At 31.9% G+C, this 26,471-nt stretch overlaps 2 protein-coding genes across 2 annotated transcripts in view; one reads left to right on the forward strand and one right to left on the reverse strand.

Annotated features, from left to right (window-relative positions):
• Window positions 1–9,580, forward strand: part of LOC136977219 (U4/U6.U5 tri-snRNP-associated protein 1) — a 55,222-nt gene extending 45,642 nt beyond the window's left edge. The window contains exons 15-21 of the mRNA XM_067272688.1: window positions 932–1,105; window positions 1,248–1,355; window positions 3,638–3,722; window positions 4,982–5,072; window positions 5,186–5,408; window positions 9,260–9,381; window positions 9,460–9,580. Coding sequence (XP_067128789.1) covers window positions 932–1,105; window positions 1,248–1,355; window positions 3,638–3,722; window positions 4,982–5,072; window positions 5,186–5,408; window positions 9,260–9,381; window positions 9,460–9,484 — 828 coding nt within the window. The 3' untranslated portion in view covers window positions 9,485–9,580. The remainder of the gene's footprint in view (window positions 1–931; window positions 1,106–1,247; window positions 1,356–3,637; window positions 3,723–4,981; window positions 5,073–5,185; window positions 5,409–9,259; window positions 9,382–9,459) is intronic.
• On the reverse strand, window positions 9,191–26,374 carry LOC136977226 (UDP-GalNAc:beta-1,3-N-acetylgalactosaminyltransferase 2-like). Its single transcript, XM_067272696.1, has 12 exons — window positions 26,241–26,374; window positions 23,115–23,345; window positions 13,572–13,672; window positions 13,366–13,464; window positions 10,959–11,054; window positions 10,779–10,877; window positions 10,613–10,697; window positions 10,355–10,538; window positions 10,158–10,286; window positions 9,915–10,074; window positions 9,785–9,841; window positions 9,191–9,710 (listed from the first exon to the last, which is right to left on the reverse strand). Exons 1-12 carry the CDS (start codon window positions 26,320–26,322, stop codon window positions 9,585–9,587), a joined length of 1,449 nt encoding a protein of 482 aa, XP_067128797.1. The 5' UTR covers window positions 26,323–26,374; the 3' UTR covers window positions 9,191–9,584.
• Window positions 26,375–26,471: the final 97 nt, after the last annotated feature.

A 26,471-nucleotide genomic window follows, 5' to 3' on the forward strand; every position in this document is an offset into this window, starting at 1 on the left:
AACACTCACAATATACAAAACGCATGCACTGAAAAAATTAGCAAGTACACAGAACTCGCCCAGGAAATAAGGCATCTGTGGAGGATGGATAGGGTGCTTATTGTACCTGTTGTTCTCTCCTCTACAGGTGTCATACCACACACACTACACAAAAGCCTGGGCACATTACAATTGAATAGAAACACATACATCACACTACAGAAGGCCACTATATTGAATACATGTCATATTGTGAGAAAATTCCTGAATACAGACACACACACTGATACACTTCTTTAATTTCTGTTTTGATTACTATGCCTTGACTTTGGTCCGGCATAGTACACAGCCACCAGTGTTAACCGAGTATATCTCACTTAACCCAACATAATAATAATAATAATAAATAAGATAATTTGGGACTAGAGTTAGGCGTTAAGCACTGTCTCTAGCTAAATTTAATAATTTAAATGATTTAGAACTAACCGGAAGAAAAGAATCGGCCCGGAGGGGGACTCGAACCCGCAACTCCTGCTTACCGTGCAAATGTGTTGCCAATTATTATTATAGCCGTTCTAGCCCAATAATTCGGCTTTGGTTGGTATATTGGTTTTTATTTTATTTGAATAAATTTGACATTGACAACATTAACACAAAGTTGAAAATCAGTGTGCTGTAAGAGAATGGCTTAAGGGAAAATTAGAAAATTTTTTACGCATGAATGTAAAAATAGATTTAGAATGACACATTTTTCTAAATATTTAATGGTGATTACATTGAAAAATAAATATGTATGATTAAAATAATATGACTAATTCTAAAATACTTATTATTTTAGTGAAATTGTATATCTCTGGATTTTGAAAAGCAATAATTTTAAAGTTTTCAAAATAAAATGAAAGATAACTACATTTCTTAAAGTTTATCTTAAGATAATTTTTTTTTTTTGTAGGTAGCCGAAGCTATTAAGAAGTCTGAAATCAATTCAGCACTTGGTGCATCATTAAATCAGAACAAAATTGGGTCAATCGTTTTGAATTCCACGGCGGAATTTTGTCGTACTTTAGGAGAAATTCCCACCTATGGAATGTCTGGAAACAGAGATGAAGAAGCCGAAGAATTAATGGTAATTTTTTGTAGAAATTTAGAACATTTATATTAAAATTCCAAATAGAGCAGAATAAAAGTTTTTATAATTTTTTTAACATTTATTAATTATAATATCTTATGAAAAGTATGACTAATAAAATAGTTTATATGATTTTTAGGATTATGAGAAAGAACTGGTTGAAGAAAAGAAACGTCTGGAACAAGAAGCACAAAACAGGGGAGCTTGGAACGAAGTAGACATCGAAGAAAAGCCAGTTGAAATTAAAGTATGTTGGATTTGAACTGCCACTTTTAAACATATATTTTATTATTAAATAGCTATATTTAGGTAAGAGGTAGCTTTGCTAAAGGTATTATATATAATGCAAAGAAATTTTATTATAATGAATGAGCATGCAAATTTAAAATATCTATAATGTCACTTGTGTTTTTATTAAAACTATCAATAATTGCCCGCTTATAACTATTATTCCAAATTTTACCTGAAAAAATTAGAGAATTTATCATGCAAATAAATATATGCAATATTGATGATGTCACAAAAAGATAAGTTTTAGTATCCGATATATAATGAATAAAGAGTGTGACATTGTATGATCTTCCCTCTGAAGAAGATACTAATGTTATACTGTCAGAACATTGTTTTGAATCTTAGTGAAATTGACCCGTGAACCAGTGTGCAGATGACATGTATAAAGACTGGCTGTAGCTTAGAAAAACAGTAAACATAAAGGAAAGCTGTGATAGCAAGAAACTGTTTCTTCTTAACATAGTCTAGGATTATTTAACTTTACAGATTTATCACACCTTGTAGGTTAAATGACAAAAAGGAATCAGAGACCAGGTTAAAGATATATGCTTTATTGATATCAGAAATGCATTTTGGACTCAATCCCTCATCAGGCCAATCAACAAGTGTGGATTACTATAATTCAGTTTGAGTAGGAATCTCAATTCTTTCTTACACGAAAAACCTTGACGATCCAGTGTTTTTATATACAACTGCTAACGTTTTCAACCCCTTCGGGGTCTTCATCAGGCACAGCACAAAGGTAGTTTCAAATGCCCGTGAATGGAACCAAGAAACCAAAGCGAGTTCTATTCCAATTTTTGAAATCGAAGAAATTGGAAGATAAAAATGGAACATTATGCACGAGCTATTATCTATTATCTACGCCTGCGTACTATTTACGTTCACCGCTCTTTAAATTTAAAACAATTAATGCAATATTAAGTTATTTGTGGGTGTGGGATTCCCTCATAGCAAAATTTCCATGCTTGCGAGATGTTGATTGCATCCTTGTAGTTGATGCACGTGTTGTGCAAACCCGCTTTATATATCTCTAGGGTCTCCAGCGTTCTGAGTTGGTCCGTGTGTTGTGACATTCTGATTATACGGGCGTTTTTGAGGTCGGCAGTGATTCCCTGCTGTGTGGCATACGTTGCCAGTGTGGTAGATAGTTTATTATTAGTTAGCAGTTGTATATAAAAACACTGGATCGTCAAGGTTTTTCGTGTAAGAAAGAATTAAGTTTCATCCAGTCTACAGGAAGAAGTATAGTTGTTAGGAATCTCAAACTTACTATTTCTGTGGTAAATGGAAACTAAAATATTTTATCATTCTAATGAAAAATAAATGCAACTATTTAATTAATAATAACTTGTCTTCTAAAAATATAAAATTTAGAATTCCATTATACTGCAATACTTGGACACTCTTATGCTATAAAACATAATTATATATAACCTAATAAAAATATAGTAGTAGATCATTGGTACTTTTGTTTTGCAAAAGTAAACTCCACTATTTGATTAGCCAGGTGCAGGTAATCGGCATCTTTGGCCGAGATTTCACAAACTCGTATCCATCATCACAACAGATGGAAAGGGCCGTAAGCGCTAGATCAACAACCACTGGAAAATCTCTAGTCACCAAACAAAATAAGTTGGCTCAGTTGTTATGAGCAGCATGTCTTCTAAATGGTTACAGGCAAACACGTAATGGATTTGATAAATTTTTCCCACATTTTTAACAATCAGTGAATAGTTTAAATGTTCTTGAAACCATGTTTTTACTGTATATTGAGCATTGAACACAAGACCGTGTTATTAATCAAACACCTCGCTTTTTCCACCTTTATTAGTCGATCAACTAATAAAGGTGGAAAAAGCCAGGTGTTTGATAAATAACACAGTCTTGTGTTCAATGCTCAAATCAGTGAATGGTTAAATTGGATTAGCAGAAAGTTTAGAATTGATCGTACCTATATCCTTCAACTACACGGAATAGAAAATTTGCAAAAAATATTAAAAATTTTTATTTTATAATATGATAATATCTATCAGTATTAAAGATAAATGTGATGATAATGTAATGATAGATAATGTGTTGCTGTAGTGAAACCAAAATCATCACTAAATGTTAATTGATGTAAGATTTGGTATTATTTAGTGAACAGTATAAAAAAAATCAGCTTATAATAAAATATGTGAAACATGTTACATATTTGATTATTTTTTGAAACTTAATATTGAATTTTTATCTTAGAATAGAGAAAACGAACCAATTCTAGAAGAAGAACCTGACGTCAGTTGTGGTTTAGCGGGAGCTTTAGCATTAGCTATGAAAAAAGGTAAATTGCTCTGAATTTTTTTCATTATTATTTTACTTTTGTTACTTGTAAAAGAAATTAAAACGAATAGGTTCCAAATGTAAAAATTTCTTGTTTGAAAAGCAAACTATACTTTAATACATTTCTTGAAATATCTGCCTTCTTTGTCTTAAATTGTTTTTAAAATGTCACTTATGAGTTATTTTATTATGCATGGAATAGTTAGTGTACAGTACTTAAACATTATTCAAACTTCAAATATTTTTGAATATATTTGATTTTTCTATAGACATTTTGTTTCTGACTTGCAGAATTAATTCTGAAATTCTCTTAGTTCTTAATCAATTCAAAATAAGTTTTAATAAAGTATAAACATATTTTAGTTACAAACATATAACAATTGAAAGCATGTGGAGCCTTGAGGAAGAGGAGTGAGTGTATGCAGTCTCATAATTATTGTACCTCATAATTAGCAAGAACAAATGATTACTGGGATTCAGCAATATATTTATAATATATGAGTTCTGACTGCACAGGATTGCTGTAAGTTGGGGACCACTTAAAATTTTCTTTATTTTACAGATGTTTTACCACACCAATCAAGATTTTGGTAAATTTTGAATTTTTGAAGAGTAACTGGAAAAGTTTGAAAAATTTAAAATCCAGTTTTGCCCTTTGATGAAATCAAAGCTAAAAATGTTGATGTCATCTTTAGCTTTGATTTTATTAGCAAAGTAATGCCATCATTGTATAAACAAAACTAAGCATGCAGCCAAGCCAGGGCAATCATTTTATAGCAAAAATTAACAGAGCAATGAACTTACATCATTTCAGAGAACTGGTTGTTGTTAGGGAATAATTATCATATACTTATCTAAATATTACCTTTGAAGATTGATATTAATTGACACGCCTATTTGAATGTACCGTACACCAAACGAAAGGGTAAGAACTAAAATCTAGTTGTGTATTTGGTGATTTTGGAAAAAGTTGCAATGGCAGATTTTATCTGCCATTGCAATTTATTGTTCATTTGTTCTTGCTAATTATGAGCATCTGCAAATTTTTCCATATCTTTCTAAAGGTGTTCTTAGTAACTTTAGACAAAGGAATAGCCTTTTGATGAGTTCATAATTGCAATTTAAATTTGGCACAAAACTTGCACCTAATTTTAAATGTAGATAACCTTCAGATTATATATAAAGATATTAAATTACTGTTGATCTGAAAATCAATTCTAAAAATACATAATTACGATTTTGTAACTTTTATATTTTCAGGTTACTTAGAACAAGAATCTAAAAAACTATCAAGTGCTCCAAGACCAAGTCAATTACAAGCACAAACTTATACCATAGAAGAAAAATTTTAGTAAGATTTTGTATTTAATTAATAAATTTAAATTATTAATTATTATGATCAGTCAAGTGCTAAATTTTTAGCTTTATTTTCATTAAAAGCCATAACTTTTATCTTTAAAACAGTGAAGACGACAAATTTGGGAAACGAGATCGTTACACGGGACCGATTCAAGATTTCAAAGAAAAAGACACATACAAACCGGATGTCAAATTGGAATACATTGACGACAGTGGTAGAATATTGACAGCAAAAGAAGCATTTAGATATTTATCTCATAAATTTCATGGAAAAGGACCTGGGAAAAATAAAGTCGACAAAAGAATGAAGAAATTAGATCAAGACGCAGTAAGCATTATTCTGATTAAAATTGAATCATAAAAAGCACATTAGCAATTTTTCTGGATTTTATAAACATCTGATTTCATTTTAGAATAAAATCAATCCATTGTTTTTTTGTGTAAATTCCTATTGAAATTTGTCCTTCCTTTTGTGTATTATACAAAAATTCGGACAAATCTCAATATGAATTTTAGAATTTAAAGATATTGAGAGTTGAAATAGTATTTTATAAGTTTTCGTGTTATTAAAAGAAATAATTTTGGCTAAACATAACATTTCCCAAATTATAAATTTTAGTTAATTGTAATTTTATATGAACTATCAACCATGTAAAAGTTTAGAATAACTACTGTGTTTCACATTAAATTTAACAGAAAATAAAATATTTAGTAAAAAACTGAAAAATATATAATATTAGCTATATATGTTAATGTGGGGGTGTGAGTTGGTTGTTGAAGGTGTTGGTGAACTTTTCGCAGAGCTTAACAGTTGTATCATAACGTACCAGGAAATTATAACCGTATTTTGGTCGAGTTAAGGATGTGGATATTCGTCAATAGATTGATTTTGGAATTAATCATATGCCTATTATTAATTGGTGGAATAGAACCTAATCCAGGTCCTCTTTCCCGTTCTCCCCAACATTTGAGTCAAATGGAGATGCAAAACAGGGGGCGTGGTAGGCCACGTAAGCAAAATTTTAAAGAAATAGTTAAAGAAAATCAAGTGGATAATCTATTGAATGAAGAATTTCTTCAAATTGAGGAGGAGTGCGGTGGAGGTAGTCTTGATACCACAAGATCTACGAAAATACCTGAATATTTTCAAGCATTAAGAGATAAGGATCCCCTGGTACAGGAAGATTCACAATACACACTAAAATCAATATACGAACTACTACAAAATAACTTTTCACAGCTTAATAGGGAAATTCAAGGAATCAAGACAGAACTTAATTTAATGAAGGAAGAAAAAAAGCATTTTCAAGAAGAACTAGTGAGAGTGTCACAGAAAATGGAAGAAATAGAGACATTGTCTAAGAACAATAGCCATTTCAGAGGTATGTTCGAATTTGAACTAGATAAATTAAAAAATGAGAGAACTAATAGAAATATCATAATCATAAATTTTCCTTTTACTTCGACCGATTATGCTAACGAAATCAATCAGTTTATTAAAGAGGATTTGAGAATTAAAAATATCTCTATAGAAAGCTTAACCAGGATAAATTATAACGGATCTAACCGTATTGTGAAGATTGTAATAGATTCCTTGTATAATAGAAACTTGATATTAAAAGAATTTTGGAAATTAAAAGCTAAAGTTAATAACGAAGAAAGGAGAAAAAATAAAACAATTTTTACAGCCGATTTATGCAAAAGATCCAGATTAAGAAGGAAAAAATTACAAACGACAATTAAACAAGAAAGATTAAAAGGTAACAAATTTATTATCAGAGATGACTGTTATATCATAGAAAATAAAATATTCACGTACGACATTAATTTAGATAAAGTAATACAATTAAATCAATTTCTTCCTAAAAATTACTTAAGTTCCTCCATTGAGAAATCCGAATAGTGATTCGAATATTTATAATGTTACAACAATAAACCCAGGAAAATTCGTACTGGATGAAAGAAAATCGGAAATACAGATATTCAATTAGTCAATGTAAATTTAACAGTAAATTTTCCTTCTATAAATACAAACTGTAATAATAATAATAAACGTCTAATGGGTTCTGGAATTTCCAAGTCTGTAAGGAAAGTTTCATAGTGTTGCCTAAGCTAATATGAAATTCTACTTCATCATTGGTTTAATAGTGACATGGTTATCTGGAATGCGTAGAAACTAAGGATTTTTACTACGAAAACATACATTGGCAAGGCGCGGTGTATTAGTGGATTGTGCATCTGTCTGGTGACCTATTGCTACTGGCCAAGGAATAAAGATAGACGAGCTATATCTTTTTCGATACAACTAATACTAAGAGGGAATTCCGAAAAAGTAAATATTGTAGTTACCTAGGCTTCACCTATACCAAGTTATGGAGATGAGAGGAAGGTTCATGTGACAGTGAGTTCTAGCAGAGTTCGGAACAATAGTATCGGCATATTATCGCATGAGGGAATTAAAAATCTTATAGGAACTAGGACAATTTAAAGGAGGTACTATAATTACATCATTTTAAAAGTATTAAAAAAATATGACAGTTAACCTTAAACAAAGTTGATATGATATTGTTATGGACGTAGGGATCTTTCCCAATTTATGTTTTGTTCTTGTTAAGAAGCATTAGTCCCGAAATGGATATTACTTCCGTGTGTTGTATATGATTATCAACGTAAATAGCAAATACAAATTTCTTCTCATACAGCAGAATTGTAACTAATTATAAGATATCCAATTTGTTAAAATTTTTGTAATTAAGTTATACAGCATCTTATTTAAAAGTTAAACCTTTCAATAATGAATATATGTCAATGTTAAACTAAATAACTAAGATATATTATATGGAACTAATATGTTGTAATATGATTGTGATTGGTTAATAATTGAAACACCCCATGTAACAGGTTCAATCCTATTACAATAAACATTACTTACTTACTACTATATATGTTAATGTATAATTTGACAGGTTATCTTCATGTTGCATTGTCTTATCCCATCAAACAAATTTCAATCTATTCTGGTATCAAATTGTTAAAATATTTTAATTGATGATAAAATAGGTAATTGTTATCATTTATCTAATTATGGTTCTTACTTTAAATATGTTACATTGAAATTACCATGAGAAGAATTAAGATTTTTAGGCAAAAAATAAAAATTGAATTTCATACTCTTCAGTACATCGACCATCAAACTATGCACTATATTTATGAAGAGGTGCATTAATACGGAATTCAAAATATTTTTCTTTGTCCTGAAAATGTAGTTCATATATGCATCTACATCAGAAAATGTTATTTGGAATTCTGCACACATGTTCAAAAATTTGGTTTGTGAAGTTAAGGGGTTAAAGCCAGATAATCAGGCTATTTTTAATCATTCAACTAGAGGTAGGCGGTTTAGCTGCCGTCTTGCGATAAGTTATTTATAAATTTTGATTTCTGGAAGAAATAATATGCCGAAGAAGGATTCAAACCTGCAACTTCTGCTTACGGTGCAGATGTGTCACCAGTTATGCTACCCGGACTGCCATCCAATCTTCACTTTCAGAACTATTAATTCAGATATAATTGTATGGGTCACTCAGAGCCTGTGTGGTTATATCTATGGTGATGAAGTTGCCAGTTCATGTCCTCCTCTGGGCAGATTCCTTTCTTCCAGAAATTAAAAATTAATAAATTTATTTATAATTAATTTTAAGAAGTGTTGGCTTAATCACCTACCTCAAAACAAATTATTTTGTATCTAATTATTAACTTAAACTACCAAATTATCAAGTTCTAGTAAGGCTATCTGATTTTATAGAAAATATTGTGATTGTATTTTTAGTTATGTAGGATTGAGAAGAAATGGTTGCCCCTTTAAAACAACCGGTTGTAGTGCCTCGGAAGTAAAGGGCACTTATAGGAAAGTGACTGTGCACTGTCCATTAAATGAAATTTAGCACCCCTTGTGATGAAATATGAAACTAAAAAGAACTAGCAGAGAAATGAAAGAGTACCATTTTGTACTAAATAAACAATTCTATATGAATTGAATTTTCTTATCTTGTAAAAATGCAAAATGCAATATAAAGTTGATCTAGAAAATGTTTACATGACATTAAGAAATTTAATATATTCTTTAATCAGGATTTATAAAATCAGCAATAGTCATTTTAAAATTTCTTGTTCTTACAGCGTCTGAAACAAATGAGTTCGACGGACACACCTTTAAACACATTAAAAATGCTTCAAGAAAAGCAGAAAGAATTGCAGACACCTTACATTGTTTTAAGTGGTGGCAACAAAACTCTCACACAGTGAGTATTGTTCAGTACAAAAGTTAAAATTACATTCTTTTAAAGTTTTTATAAAAATAATTTGTTTTTTCATTTCAGAACAAGTTTGGCAAAGCCAAAGTGAAGAACTTTTTTTTATTGATTTTCTTTTTTTTGTGCATGTCTTAAATATGTTGTGTGTTTGTACGTTACCAGTAAATAAAGTTGTATAATAACTTTATTTATTAACAATGACAAATGTTTCCACATGAAATATATGTATTCCAAATTTTATACATGTCTTCGTTTGATAATTGAACTCTGTTAAAACTATTTTCCTGACAGCCTTCCTCACAATTCCATCTGTCATCCTGTAACATTTAAAAAAAAAAAGCGTATAAGTTTACCTTTTTTAAAATAAAAAAGGAAACTTTTATCGGGATACCTCGTGTTTTTTAAATATTGTTGCCGACAACCATATCCCTACAGATACGTCTTCACCCTAAATTATATTTGTTATTAACGAAGAATTACGTAAAGAGCCGTGCGTAGAGTATAAATTGTATAGAAATTACCTGATACGGAAATAATGCATTTTCATTATATGCTATCCAGTTCACTACTTCGGAAGATAATACATAGCCGCCTCCACAAGGAAAAGCCGGATAGACAAACGAAGCGTAATTAAAATCCTTCCATTTTCCAAAATAATTTACTATCCAGTTTCGTCTAAATCTAATTTAGACGTAATCGTAAAAAATAACCATTTAAGCATTTTATAATATTCGGTAATACGATTTAATCATAACTAATTTTACCTGCTCCACCACCAATTTTGACCGAGTTCGTATTTCGGGTTTCTTAATTCTTTAACAACGTTAGGTATATGAATAAAACAGTCGTCGTCGGTTTTTAAGAAAGCCGATAATTTATATTTGTCGACTATTCTATAAATTAAAGCTGTAATAGTTACAGACAAATATTTATATTCTAATTTGTGTTTAACAAATCTTACCCATTTAAAAACTTCAATAATTTTACTGGTAAATTTCTGTATACATCTGTTACATCTACTAAGTATATGTCATTCCACGTCTCTGATTCTCTTTGTAGATTTAAACTTGTTAACAGAAGTGATTTTTTCCAATTATTTATCACATTTTTTCTGTCAGTCTCAAAATTTAAGAAATTATTTCGATCTAGAAACAAAATATCATACAATTTAATTTTAATCAAAGTAAAATTAAATTATAAAAACCAAAAGCATATTTACCAGACACAACAAACGTCATGCTCGGAGCTACGAGATCCTCGTTATCAAATTCCGTCGACTCCGAATCGTCTGCCGTTTTATAAATCTGAAAATTACAATCTGCAATTAATCAGAATGGCAGTCTGTAAATTACAAATTACAAATTACAATTAACATTTAGTTTTACTCTTTGAAAGGTTATTAATCCACTTCCGTTATTCCATTCGACAAGCGATAAGGCTTTTCTCGATAATACTCCTTCGACAAGTAATACACCTTCGAATCTCTTAAAATTCATAATTTTTAATAGAGAGTTAGCTATATTTATTATTATTTTTTTTAAAAATAATAATAATAAAATTTACACCTTTGGTAATAAATAGGGCGTTACGGAGCGATATAAAAATCCGTCGGCCTCCGTATTAAATCCTTTGGGATCAATCACAGTCTTGACGACTATTTCCTACATATATACGTGATGTTTATCATTAAATTATGACATTTTATATTACATTAATTTTTTTATGGAATTGTTTTTCCTACAAATTGGAGAAGACTGTGTGAAATTAACTGCTCTTCATTTAATCTTACTATTGGAGTTTAGGACTTAAATTTAATACAGGTATCCCTCGCTTAACACAGAATTTGATTAACGCGCGAAATTAATCGAGGCAATCCCGTTACATATGCAGCAAAAGTTTTAATTAAAGCGGTTTTACTGGCCGTATTTGTTCGATGCAATTTTGATATATGTGGTAGCATCAAGGGATACCTGCAGTTAAAAAAAATGTTTATGACTTCAAACAAAACTTATTGAACAGAAAGAAGACAATTGTTATTAAAATTTAATGTTTTATAATTGAAAAGTTCTATGGAAAAAGATATCAAAGTTAAATTTTGATGTTTTGGGAATTCTCAAAATACTCTTTTTGCATGAGATTTGTTACGAAGTGAGTAAAGTGCTTATTATAGCATAAAGAATATCCATACCTGTAAAACCCTACCGAGAAAGATATTTAAGTACACTTAGGTACCTTATTCCATAGAACTCAATTACCGACGGTATAATAGCTTATGTATTTAAATATCCAATATTTAATTACAAGACAATTTTCATACTTCATATGTGTATATAGTTTACATAAATTTTTGATTTGTTTACATTGAAAAGTTTCATATTAATTACAGTTTATACAATAAAGTAAGTCAAAAGTAAAGTTTTATTAAACAAATAAGTTGTTTTTCAAACATTAAAATGCTTAGAAATTTTAAAGTTGAATAAAATATTCAAATTAAATAAATCATGTTAATATTTTATTTCATGAAGTCAACTACAGTAGAGACTCGTAAATCAGAACCCCGGTAATCGGCACGATTTTCAGTCGGTCTGTGTCGTGCTGAATCGAACGTCTTTGATACTAAATTTACTTCTAAAGTATAATTTTCATGTTTTTTATATTCTTCAATATATTTATTTTGTTTGTACAAAATGAAGAAATAATTTTTAACGATACGATAGCCTCGATTATTATTATAAAAATTTTCGTTAGACTTAAAATCGATGAAAATTCAACACGAAGCGACACGCAACGGAGAAAAATTTGAACATCGGACAGGTTAATATATTTTTTCGTACATAATCCGTAATCGGAACAAATCCCTAATCTGAACAACCCCAGTCCCCAATTGATTCCGATTTTCGGTTCACTACTGTAATTGGTATGAAATGAAAAAATGTGTGATTTATTGTGTTCATATATCAGTTATTATAAATGCTTACAGTGCATAGATAACTTCCCAATACTCAACACCGGAAGATAGTCAATAACGTACCTCTACGAACCTGTTACCGGTGCGTATTTAATCATCCAGAGAACGAAAAACAAGATTCAATTTTGAGATGAAAATATTCAATCGTAACAACATTTTTAATGGAAGTTCGTCGCGACCCGAAGTGCTAGTTTCAAACGGATCCAGAAATTGTACACAATTTAATTAAATCAATGCCTAATTGTATTTTTGAAGTTATTAAACATAATGGCAGTTCAATTTCATATTAAAACAATTTTCATCAATTTATGTTATGCTCAAAGTTTAAAATTTACAGTGGAACTCTCTTAACGAGCAAAACAAATCGTAAAAGAAGCGACTCGCTTAACGAGAAACGTTTCACGTAACGAGTGACGAGAAGAGGGGAAGTCCCAGATTGCGTGCATGCTACGTCGGTCTGTGTTTAGCACTCGTTCCACTAGCATTTTAGTGTCGCGATCGCACGTTTTTCCAAACTTCATGTTCAGACGTATTATATAATAAATGTGTCAAGCGATATGCCAAATTTTTGAGCTATCTAAAGGCTATAATTAAATAAATTTGACTAGAGGTAGGCAGTTATGCTGCCATCTTGTATTAAATTTAATACCAATTCCAAATTAAATTTTGATTTTTCTTTGTTTTCTGCAAATCAGATTTGCATTCCAGGTTGGTACATTCTGTGCTAGAAGAAAAGATGATGATGATTTGCACTCCTTAACAATGTACATTGTAATAACCACTTGCATTGTTAAGAAATACTTAATTAAAAGAAAATAACTGTATTACTTATTTTATATGCATAAATTATTGTCTGATCAAACAACAATATACTGATACTGAATAACTATTCAGTATATTGTTGTCTTCTAACATACTGGAGAAACATGAAAAAATACTGGAGAAACATGAAAAAATCTGTGAAATCACGTATTAAATTTTACAATTCCTGTGATAAAAAATACCTTTAAAGGTCCATTTAACAATGTAACTTTAACAGAAGAATTTGGAAGAAGTCCTTCAGCTAACACTCCCAATCTTCTAATTATTATTGGATAATTTACCTAAAATGAAAGAAAAAATATAGCTTAAAGTTTTTGATACGAAGAATTTTTATGTATTCAGTTAAAAAAATAATGATTAGATATGAAATTTTTCAGTTTTAATTCACCTGAAAACTAAAACCCTGATGCACGTAACGATGTTGTTTAGAGTCATGATCGTTTACAATATTTATTTTTTCTGTTGAAAATTCTTCATTAATCTTTATATCTAAAAATAAAATTATATTAATATTAATTAAAATTTATGACAGTATGTATCATAACACAGTTTGCACTACTAGATTTTGTTCTTTCGGATGGCCGAGCGATTAAAGTGTCGGCCGTTCACTCCGACGACCGGGAACAAATCTGGTCGTGTCAAAAACCCCAGGAATTTTTTGGGGTGGTCCATTCTGGATATATTGGGCCCCGTCCCATCTGGCCACCCTGTTGCGGGCCTGGCCAAACCCACGATGGATCTGATAAATAAGGTCCTCTTAGTGCCTACAGGGCAGAAAGATTGGAAAAAAGGTAAAGTTGTAAACCTACATATGAAGAATTGAACAAAATAATCCAAATTATTTTGTTGATTTTCAAATATTGACTTCATAAAGAATAAAAGCGAACAAAAATACTTAACAGTTTGACAAATTTAATGAAATATTTCGGGGACCATCCTCTTGTCCGGGAGGAAGTCGACGTTTTGTCGAATAAACTTCGACTCCCTGCCCGAAACACCTTCATTCTATCTGACCAACAGGATGGTGGCATTTGATTAGGAAAATTACTTTTATTTATGCATACCGGTTTCACCCATGATACGGGGAATACAAACTTACACAAATTACAAAACTTAATACATCACTGTAAAATGTAAAAAAAAAAAAAAACACAGTAATACTATAATTAATGAATTATTACAGAATATACGTACATAAATAATATAAATTTTACAAAACTGGCAATAAATAAATTAAGCAAAATGTTGACATAATCAAAATCATAGGGAGAACTATCCGAAGAAAAATAATAATAAAAATTATATGTAAAATAACCACACCCACCTTAAAGCAGAAGAGAAATTAATTATCACGTCAAGACAACGGATATTCTCCCAAATTCCTTAAGCCCTGGTCACACTATGCGATTTCCAGCCGCGCAGGCGACCGCAACTGCAACAAGCGCGAGTCGCGCGCGTCTTCTCGTGGTCACACATTGTTCGTTGACGTTGCAACTCGGAACACCTGACCCTATAATAAACCAATAAAATTACAGCAGCTTGTTTTTATCTACTTTCGTAAGTTTACCGATATTTTTACGTTCTACTTCAGAGTATTTACGGAATTTTAGCTACTTTTCTTATTAAAATAGCAAGCAGTTCCTTTTCTGGAATGAATAAAAGAAAAAAGGCGCTAATTTTGTTAGAGCTGGCGAGAATATACGAAGAGAAAAATAAGAAAAAACGTTTATGCTGGGTTAAAACTTGACGAAATGAAAATCAACGGGCTAAACAATCGTGCTTTCACCAGTTGATGAATGAATTAAGGCTTTCGGATGCCGTAGGTTATAGGGGATATATCCGTATGAATACCAATACTTATATATAATTTAGGCGAAACGTTTCGTAGTTTGGCATATCAATTTAGAGTGGCCCATAATTCGATATCAGTCATTATCCCAGAAGTTTTGGATGCTATTTATCAATCTTATAAAAGTGAATATTTGAGGGTAAGTGTTGTTTAGAGGAAAGCTTGAATGATTTAATTCATTTATAATCGATATATTTTTTCTTTTATATAAGCATTTATTTTATTCAATTGTATATTATTAAAAGTAATCAAACTTTTTAAAATAAATCTAACAAATAACTTTTATAAATTCAGATTTGATTTATATCAAATATAGCATTTAAATGTACTGAAACTGAGTTAATACAAATGTTATAATCAAGATATGTTGACAAATATATAACACAAAGTATGACGTGGCACAAAGACGTTTTCTGATTGGATGCGCGTTTGCAACCGTCGCCAGTAGAACAAACTTTTTGTTTCTAGTTGTGGTTGCAGTCGCGCCGGTTTTCGAGGGGGGTTACCAATTAACGGAAACAGCCGTCGCGGTTGCAGTCGCCCGCGCGGCTGGAAGTCGCATAGTGTGACCAGGGCTTTAGACTCCAACGCACATTTAAAGAAAAAAAAATAATGCGTCCTAATGCACAGAACCATATTGATTACAAATGCAAAGCAGAACAAAATTAAGTGCCAATCTATCCAATGAGAACTGAAACAAAATAATCGTCATAAAAGTTTGAAAAATTAACACCCTTAGTTATCACGTGATACACAATTACCTTCTACTCCGTTGTTTCTCATCCGACTCCATTGTTCTAACAATCCAATTCGGAAACTTATTTAAAACTACAAAGGAAAAAGACAATAACGAACACTCCATAAAAATTAAATATCTTGGAGTACGCCGAGATAAACCAAATAATTTTTTAATAAACATTGCCAACACCAAATCTAAAACGTCGGATTGATAACACCGTACCTCAGAAGCATATAACAAAGACGAAGTAACAACCGAATTAAAAATCCTCAGACAATTACTTATATTATGTAACAACTGATCTACACATCTGAATAACTTTGTCAGTTTTAACTGACAGAGTTATTAAGCATTCCTTTTTGAAATCTGAATGTGGGAGTTATATTTTCCATTACACTTAAATATTTATATTGCAAAACTACTTGTATTATATCATTTCTAAACCACAATTTATCATATTTAGAAAATTTACCTCCATTACAAAAACAACTACTTTAGATTTTAAAAGATTCAATCTCATATTATTTTCTAATAAATACCTATCTAAAATATTAATAAATCTCTGTAAACCTCTAACAGAATTGGCAATCAAAACTATATCATCTGTGTGGCGGCCGAATAATTGTAACCTGGCGCTGCATACGAAAATCCAAGCGGCGCTTTATTGAGAATATAAAAACTCGTGCTGGCCGCCAGCAACAGCTTTTTTCCTGTTCTTTTCTGGCTTGTTCACTTCTCTGCGGATGACTTGTACGGTTCCATCTTAAATCTTGTAGCCGAGGTCTCTTTACTCAACAAGTGTAACGAGTATTGTAGATTACAGTAAATAAATCCATTTGGAAAGAAACCTGACTTCGGATATTTCAAATCTTAACGAACATTTAAGTGGTGATACTAGACTGCCACAATCTGCATGTGCCAATATTTTAACACTAGTAAGACGAAGTAACAACCGAATTAAATTATTTAATAATGTTCACTAAACACTGGGAGTTCCACTGCGGGTTCGTGCTGCACTTGGACGGGCTGGCTACATAAAGTTTTCCGGGTTTTCTTCACGTTTGTAACACCTGAATAGGGGCCAGTTTCCCTTACAAGACCTCCCAGAAGGCATTTCCCCTTGCATAACATTGCGCACCAGAGAAGGCAATGGGGAACCACTCTGGTTGTAACTTCCCCCAGGATACACCTTGGCATCTTAACTAACCATTTATTAACCTGCGCCAGGTGCTCGCCAACGTCAGGATTTCTGATATGGCACGCAGAGAGAGAGAGAGAGCGAGAGTAATGTTTACATCGATACCTTCATAATCAGAATTATCTATCCATTCAATTAAATCATTTAAATACAAGCTAAACAAAACAGGACTCAAAACACAACCCTGTCTAACACCGGTAGCTGTAAAAAAAGACTGGGAACAAAAACAGCCCTATTTAATTCTAACATTTAATTCTCTAAATAATTCTTCAAGCAAAGAAACAAATTTAAAACTCAGACCATATTTTAAGTTTTCTCCACATTAAATTCCTATCTACAGCATCAAAGGCCGAAGACAAATCTACAAAAAAGCATATACTTTACGCCTTTTTTCTCCTTAGCATCTTAGTAATAAGAGTATGCAAAATGAAAACATTATCTATGGTAGAATATTTTTCTTGAAAATCAGCCTGATTCTCAAATAAAATATGTAAATTTAACCAAATTACTAACCTAAAAGACAGTATTCTACAAAAAATTTTTGAGACACAGGTTAGCAAGGAAGTTTCTTTATAGTTACTATGAATCAATTTAGAGCCACTTTTATATACTAAACACAAAAGAGCACTCCCTAGTCCTCAAGATTCTATCGAAACTTTTAAATAATACTGGAAAAACAGAATCCATCTTCCAAAATTCCGAGGGAATACCATCAATACCAGGCGCAAAACCAACTTTTACTTTACTTAAGATGCAACTCAACTCAGATTTTGAAATATCCACATCCAAAATGTCATCAACCAAGATGAACACTCATTAAAAACTGATAAGTCTACCATATAAGGGAGCAAAGAACCATATAAAGAATAAAAATATGTAAATCACACTTCCAAAGAAATATTCACTCTACTATTATTACTCCTAATTTTACACACATTCCAAAACCATCTATTACTTTTGCGGAAAATATCGGAATTCTGTGCCATATACAAAAACTTTTTCCTCTTGGCTAAACAAATTTTCTTAACAAAATTACGAGATAAAACAAATATTCTATGATGTAATTCCGATTCACTTTTCTTAAAACCTCGCCAGTCTCTATTCCTATTCCTACGACAATCTAAATCAAACCAATTATTAATATTAATGTGATCTTTTGGTTTAAAATTCATATTATAGCAATTAACAATTTCAATAATTAACTTACTTACATATGACAAAGAAACAGGCCTCTCTGACAGATGTTTCTCAGGATCACACATAAAACTGTTCATCACCTTGCAGTTCCAGAAAATTCTTTCGTAAAAAATGCCACTATTATTCACTTGAAGTTGCAACGGATAGTCCAAACACAATACCGAAGGAAAATGGTCCAAAAAACGACAATCGTCAACAAAACAAGACTTAACACAATCCCAAACACAGGGAGTTATTAAACCAAAATCAATAACCGAAGATCCCAAGTTAGATACAAATGTACGTTCACCTGCTTCATCGGCAAACATTCTTCCATTTAACATTATTAAGTTTTTATCGAGGCAAAATCAAAGCAACTTCTGACCTCTACTATTTACGATAGCATCCTTGGATACCCTACCACTCTTAGCAAGATCAATACCAAAGGCATCACAGATGCAGCCACGGACAGACTTCCTTCACTCACTCGAGCATTAAAATCACTAAAAATAATTAAATTAGAGTATTCATTAAAGTAAAAATTAATTAAAATCTCAAAAATTTCCTGCCAACTTTGTTCTTGCATGTAAACAAACATGATCAAAAATATAAACATGAGAAAATCACACATTTTATCCAACCACCATTTGTAAATGGTTACAAATGGTGGTTGGATAAAATGGTGGTAAAATTACAAAGCTATTAATATGGTTTTTATTTTAATAAAAGTCTTCTTTCTTTTGTCTGGATGGCACTAGGCATATCTGCCGGTAATTTCACATTATACAGTAGGCGATCGGTTAACAAACATAATCCGTTCCAAGACTTTGTTCGCTATCCGATTATCGATTTACCATAGGTTTTTATGGGAATTTGATTAATTTGTTCTGGAGACCCCAAAAAATAAAAAATATATACTTTTTTACTACGTTTATTTATATGTAGTAATAAAAATACATACATACACAGTCTTACATTTTTATTAGTCATGTTTTTTCCGTTTGCAGATGTTAAAGAATCTGTCTAATGTTGATTGCTTTTCCCACTTATTCAAGATTTTTCAGAAGTAATTAATAGCATTATAATTGTAGAGCTCCTCAAGCTTATTAACCTCAACCTGGTTTGGATGCCATTCTGAGACTGTTGTTCCACTTCTTTAAAGGATGTTTAAGAGCAGATATCGGCATTAATCTTTTTTTTTCAGAATAAAACATATCTCGCTGAGTTTTTTGGTGTTTTTCATTCAAGACTTCTTGGCGTTCTTCTGTTGTCAGATCAGTTTCAGGTTCCATTATGAGCTCTTCAATGTTCTTTATTTCTCAGATGTGATTTTTGTTACTCCTTAATCTGCTTGAGTCTTTTTGATTATACTGTATCTTTCTTAGATAAGATTGAACTGTGGCCTACTGTAGACCTGTTCGAGCCATACTGCCCAGCAACATCAGACATCTGCCCACTCTCTACCTTTGCTATTATGCTCTCACCTTTCAAAAATAAAAACTGATGCAAAACTTAACAAGTGCCCGCCTGACTCTTGCGAATACTATAAAAGAATTGCTTCTGTCAGAAAAATAAAAGGCTAGAATTACAAAAGAGAGTTTCAAAGTTCGGAGGAATACTAGCTGATCAGGTTGAGCATCGATGTCGACGTCGCCTGCACTCTGAAAAGTTTCGAGTTGTTGCCCGAAGACAAGGGAAGACCAATCGGTATTCATTATTTTACGTCGCTTTTTCTTGTGTTTTGTTCTGTGAGGTGTTCGTTGTCCGAACATAAAATTCTTTTGCGAAAGTGTTTGTTATCCGAACTGTTCATTAATTGATCCCCCACTGTATAAGCATTGTTTATCTACTTGTAATATGACAAAATAAAAAAAATAAATTTAGATCTGAATAGATTTCAAATTTACAAAAAACATAGTTAATTAGAACTAATGAACCAGGCTTACACTCTTAGCGTATTTAATTAACTCTTTCCGAAATGATTTTTTGTGTGTAGATTGCATCCGAAATGAATGTGTGTTTAGTGCTTGTGTCAAGAGTCAAGATCCATCGAGCAGCATTTTGCCATCACATTTTGTGTTAAATTGAACAAATCTACTATAGAGACTTTTGATGTGATCTGCGAGGCTTACAAGGCCAAAGCCACGTTCAGAATGCATTTTTTTGAGAAGCATAAATTCAAAGGTGGCCAGAAAAATGTCAAAGATAAACAACACACCGGACATCCAACAGCAATCTGAACCAATGAAAATATGGCCAAAGTGTGAGAACTTTTGAACTCTGATCGCTGGTTAAGTGTTTATTTGATAGCACAGGAGTTAAATTTAGCAAAATCCATTGTGCATTCAATTGTGACAGATAATTTGCAAAAGTAGAAGGTATGCGCAAAGTTCATGCCAAAGGTTTTGTCAGACGAGCAGAAGGAACACTGTGTGATGATTTGTAGTAAACTGTTGGAACATTTGGAGACCGATCCAAATCTTTTGGACAGATTGATAACCAGTGACAAAACTTGGATCTTTGAGTGCAATCTGAAGACCAAAAGGTAAAGTGCTGAGTGACACAAAAGCACTTCTCAACCAAAAAAAGCCTGCATGAGCAAATCTAGAGAGAAATCCATGCTCATTGTCGTCTTTGACACAAAAGGTGTGGTCCAAAAGGAGTTTGTGCCTACTGGACCAAAAGTGACAGTGAACGGTAAATTTTACACAGAAGTGCTCGAATGTTTGAGGATTAGGGTCTGCCATGTCCGAAGAGAGATTACCGATACCTGGATGCTCCATCACAACAATGTGCCCATGCTACTTCAACCACCCTACAATCCAGATGTTGCTCCCCTGACTTCTTTTTGTTCCCTTGGATCAAAAGAACATAATTTCAGGATGACTGAGGCAGTCCAAGAGACTTTGATGGGGTGCTTGAATGGCCTTGCAGTTGCCAACTTCCAGGAGGCATATGAAGACTGGAAAAAGTGCTGCCAGCAGTATATTGATGCAGGAGACTCATATTTTGAAGATTATTAATTCACTGTACATATATCTTCAATAAATTTCTTTTTATGACTACAGTCCAGATACTTATTTGGCAAACCCTGCATAACTTTATAATACAGGATAATTAAAGAGTACGGTTCAGATCTCTCTGTAAGAACTATTGGGCAAATCTCAACAACTTTGGTATTCATACTACACCTTGTGGTTTTGATTTTTGGCAAAAAACTTTCTTAAAAATTTAGCTGCTAGGATAAAATGTGGTGTTGCTGTCCTCTTAAGATGCATATTATAATATTTAACTTCTTAACACACCAGGATGAATATAAAATCACCCTTACTTAAACCAAATAACCACAGCAAAAGTGTTCTACTATTGCAAATGTTTTTGACGCCCCTTCTGGGCTCTTCTTCAGGCTTTTACGTAAATCCGTAACAAGCAGTTCATTCAATTTTCAAATTTCATTTAAAAGGCATTCAATTTCTGATCGAAAACGTGCACACATTCTAAGATATTCAAATATCGGCTAATAGTATGAGATTCTAAATGCGCACAAGATTCAATTTAAACCACAAAAAACCGATACAGAATCAAATGCTATCATCCATTAAGACTTGCCATGCTGTGGAAAGCGACATTTCTTCTTTAAAATTAATGCATGTGGACCCGCCTTAAATATTTCCATTGCCTCCAATACTTTGAGGTGATCACGATGTGGGGTGGCGAGGATGATACGTGCTTCGTTAAAGTCAGCTGTGATGTCCGGGTTCGTCGCATAAGTCGAAAGGGCCGTTGTGCATTTATTGTGTATGTCTGACTTAGGCTCCTTTAATCTTACCACTAACGAACGTTTGGTGGAACCAACATATACCACAGGTGTAGATACAGGTATAATAACCTGTATCTACACCTGTATAATTTACAACCTGTATAATTTTCTAAGATTTAATTAAAAGTACTACATTGGCTATATTAGATTAAAAAATGGAATGTAGAATAAATTAAAACCATAGCTTTTATTTTGTGAATTATTAATGCTATTAATAAGAATAAACTTTCCCGTCGGAAAGTGTAAAATTTTGAAGAAAATAATATGATTGGCTTTACCCGAGAGCATTAATAACAATTTTTTATTTGTGGGTTTGGCTAGACCTACATTATGGGATGCCCGATGTAGCCAGGATAGACCATTGACAAAAATTCTTAAGGTTACCAACCCAGATTCAAATTCAAATCTCCAGAGCAGCAGGCCAACATCATTACCATCTCATCTAGCTAGCTGTCTGCATTACGTAGTTTGTCTTAAATTTATCGATGATTAAAATAATATTTACATTTCTTTAACATCCGATACAGTTCATTACTACGTAGAGAACAATTATTACGTAGAGAAAATAAATAAAAAAAAAAGTATAACAAATTAAGTTTTAGAAAAACACCTTTCTAAATTACTCTTTCAATGTATTTTATGGTCCGTGTTACATTTGAATATGTAGAATTTTATAAGGCTCGAAGCTTCATCTGCCACATAATGTTTGGAACAAATTTCTAGTGAACACCATAAGTATTCTAAAATACATTTCTAAACATAAGTAGAATGATGAAATAGTTGTACAGTGTAAGGAATGTACAATAAGCATACGGGCTTACAACAAAAATAAAAATGGAGAGAAGTTTGTTTTGAAATATCAGTGTTAATGAAATGACAAAGCTTATGGTGTTTATCTCTATGTAAGAAAGATTTTACAGAATAGTGTTGAATTCTGTGAAAATGAAAATATATTACTTATGAAAAATATAATAAATACATAGAGATAAATATATACATATACACACACACATATATATATATATATATATATATATATGTAAATTTTATAGATATTAATAATTTATGAGATTATCAGTATTTGTCAGAGATAAATAACATCAAACAAGAATTATTGTTCATCAGTATAAATTATACATTAATACAAACCGGAAACGTTAGCTTCCCATAACTGGCAGTCGTAATCATTCAGTCGATATTCGACAGGAATCGGACAATCCCTGTTGCCTACAATAAACCACGCTTTCGCATTAAAATTGTTTAAAATTGAAGAATTGTTCAGAATGCTCAACCAGGTTTTTCTGATAGCTTCTCTTTGTTGAAAGTTTGACCTAGACGACAGGATTCCGACGATTAAATCGTATTTTGTTTTAGTGTCTTCTGAAATCAAAATGTATATATTTGTTAAAGGAATGCTTTAAAGTATAGATGTAAACATAAATAGAAATTAAAGTAATTTTAATAAACTTTTCTATTCTCCTAGATCAGTGGTTTTCAATCTCTCTCTCATAACAAGCTTGTAGGAATTTCACAAAATTCTATCAGTTAGGTTGCTAGCTTTAAAAAATACTGGAAAATCACTGCTCTAGTATCATAAAATATAAATACACTCAAACCTGTTTTTGTGCGGTCTATTTTTGTGCGATTTGTTTTGTGTGATTTTTTGTGTGCGGTATATGAATTTCAATCAAATTGGTATACTGCACAAAAATAATTGCACAAAACACATTGCACGTGTAAAAAATCGCAAAAAAAAACCGCACAAAAACAGGTTTGAGTGTATTAAAAATAAATTTAGGCAGCATTTAATGCTAGATGCAAAGTATAGTTGAAGTAAAGTGACCAGATCCAGATGTATGAAATACGAGTCATTAGGCCCAGTGCATTAACACGACATCAGAGGAGTCACACGATTGATTCTAGTCAATGATAATCAGTTTTTTGGTCTTCTAACATCTCAGAAATTTTACATTTATCCCACAAAATATTCAACATTGGATGCACTTGAAATTTGGGTTTTTCAAATGTTTTGAGGAGATAGTTGGCTGGCTAAAACAGGCCTGGCCAACCCAAGTTGTTTCGTGGGCCACTTTGATTACGCGTAACATTACAGTGGGCCACAATTTAGGCAAACATGCTTTTAAAAAAATAAAACAAATACAAAATGAATAAGATTTTATTGTTATACCAAGAGTTCGTACTCGCACTTGTGCATTATAACAATGACACATGCAAATTTTCATTTATTTAATTGTTTTGGTATACACATAACCGGAAACGAAAGTTTTAATAGATACATAATATTGCTTAGTGGGCCACACAATTTAACATGACGGGCCGCGGGTTGGCCAGGTTGCAGTAAAGCATCAACCTGTCACTCTAAAGATCCCAGATTTAAATCGTTTGTAAGTGACTTCACCCGAATGTTTCAGGTCCCCTTCATCATACAGTCATTTCTGTATTGGTCTGGCTAAATCCTTAATGGATTAAATTGGATCGATGAGATAAATGCAATATAATACATTGGTAGTCTAATTCCTGGGACGACTTTTCATGGAAATTGGCTGCGTACGGGTGTTACACACACAAAAACCCGAAAAACTCCATTAACAAGGTACAAACCTGCAACCAACTACCAGTATTCGGTTTGGTGGTTTCATCCGCTCGGCAATCGGTGGGCATTCCGCAACGGGTACGAGAAAAGGCCTTAGTATTTGCAGGAAAAATGAATTTTAAAAAAACAGTTGAATAAAATGATATCAAATAGATTAATACTTGACTTCCATGTATCTGAATAGTACATTGAACCTTTTCCATTTAAGAAACAATAGTGACAAAGCAATGATTTTTAAAATTATTATCATTTATATCTTCATTATGCTTTACTTTAGAAATTAAAATTTATCTAATAAAAATGTTTCTAGACATAGCATAAGGGAGTAAAATATATTAAATTACAAATTATAGAGAATTAAGATTATTTCAATGCAGCATTCTGGTTAATGTAACCTATGGTTCCAAAATGGCGGCTCGTCTTTGATTATAGCAAACAGAAGAAAGGAAACAGTGGGACGTACGTTCTAACCTAACCTAACCTATTTTAATAATTTTGTTGGTAATAATTATGGTAATCTATTAGAATAGGTTAGGTTAGGTTAGAACGTGCGTCCCACTGTTTCCTTGCTGGAATTAGAGACGAGCCGCCATCTTGGCTACCTAAGGTAACATTAACCGAAAAATTAAAATGAAAATTTTTTTCCATCTCAGATATTTCTCGAATAATTCGATAATGGCCTTCTCGTAAAAATAATAATCTGGAAAAATCTGAAAACAACAGACAATGGAATGTGACTATGACGTTGAGAAAAAAAAATACTAACAATACGTGAAACAAAAGATTTGTTGAAACAACAGAATCACGTGATGGATCTGTTCTGTTGCTTCCTATAGGAGACGAGATAGTCACGTGGGTAATTGGAAACGTGCTATTGGACTCGGAGTTCAGGTCCAGTTCGAATTTCGAATAAAGCTCTTTATTTGCTTCGATCCGTTTACATCGATAGCGTTAGATTTTACTCGCTCATTTTATATATCGAAGTTTTTAGTTTTCTTTTCTTTTCTCACAATACAATGAATATTTCGCATTCTCCTATTTCAATACGCTATCAGTATTTTCTGCACATATGTTCAGATAAGAAGAAAAAAAATCATTCTGCGTTAGTTTGTTCCGAAATGTACAAATATTTATTTTATTACAGGTAAGCTGGTAAGTTTATTTAACGCTTTTCTTGCGATCGAATACTGAATATTTGATTAAAACCGAGATTTTTGTTAATGATTTTGTAACCACGTGGCTGTGGGAATTGAGGTTTTAACAAAACTATGTTACAGGTAGTTAATAAGTAGTTTACTATTATGATTTTTTTTTAAAATTTTTCTCTGTTTTTGTACGTATTATTTATTTCCTCAGCTTTTGTAGTATAAAATGAATGCGAAAAATGTAGAACAATCGAACCACGTGGTAATATGTCGTGACGATTTATATTTTCGTGGTTCGATTGTTCTCGACAAATAATCCCGACGCGTGGCATAGTTTTCGCATTTTTTGAAAACAATCCTTTATTCAAAGTCACGGTTTTGTGTTGAAAATCAATCGTATGTTCACTAATCTCCATTATAAAGCATTTAGGCGCATATACAGTGTATATATAAAACAATACGATCTGCTGCATGGAATAAAATACCATTCAAATGTGCAGAACGATTTTATCTTACCGAAGAAATATAAGTAAGTGGTCCAATCGATCCTGTTTAGAACAAACGAAAGCAACACGACCGAAGCTGTCCATTTCCACATTTGAAATCAAACACGTGTTCTCTTCCCTCCCGACAAAACGGCCGCTAGCGCCCCCGAGCGGCGATTAAAACAACACAAACACAAGAAATTTAATAAATATTTTATGTTAATAATAATAATAATAATAATAATAATAATCGGATTAAAAC

Source organism: Centruroides vittatus, unplaced genomic scaffold (genome assembly GCF_030686945.1).
Source record: "Centruroides vittatus isolate TY-2023 unplaced genomic scaffold, ASM3068694v2 contig_452, whole genome shotgun sequence".
In the NCBI taxonomy this organism is placed as follows: domain Eukaryota; kingdom Metazoa; phylum Arthropoda; class Arachnida; order Scorpiones; family Buthidae; genus Centruroides; species Centruroides vittatus.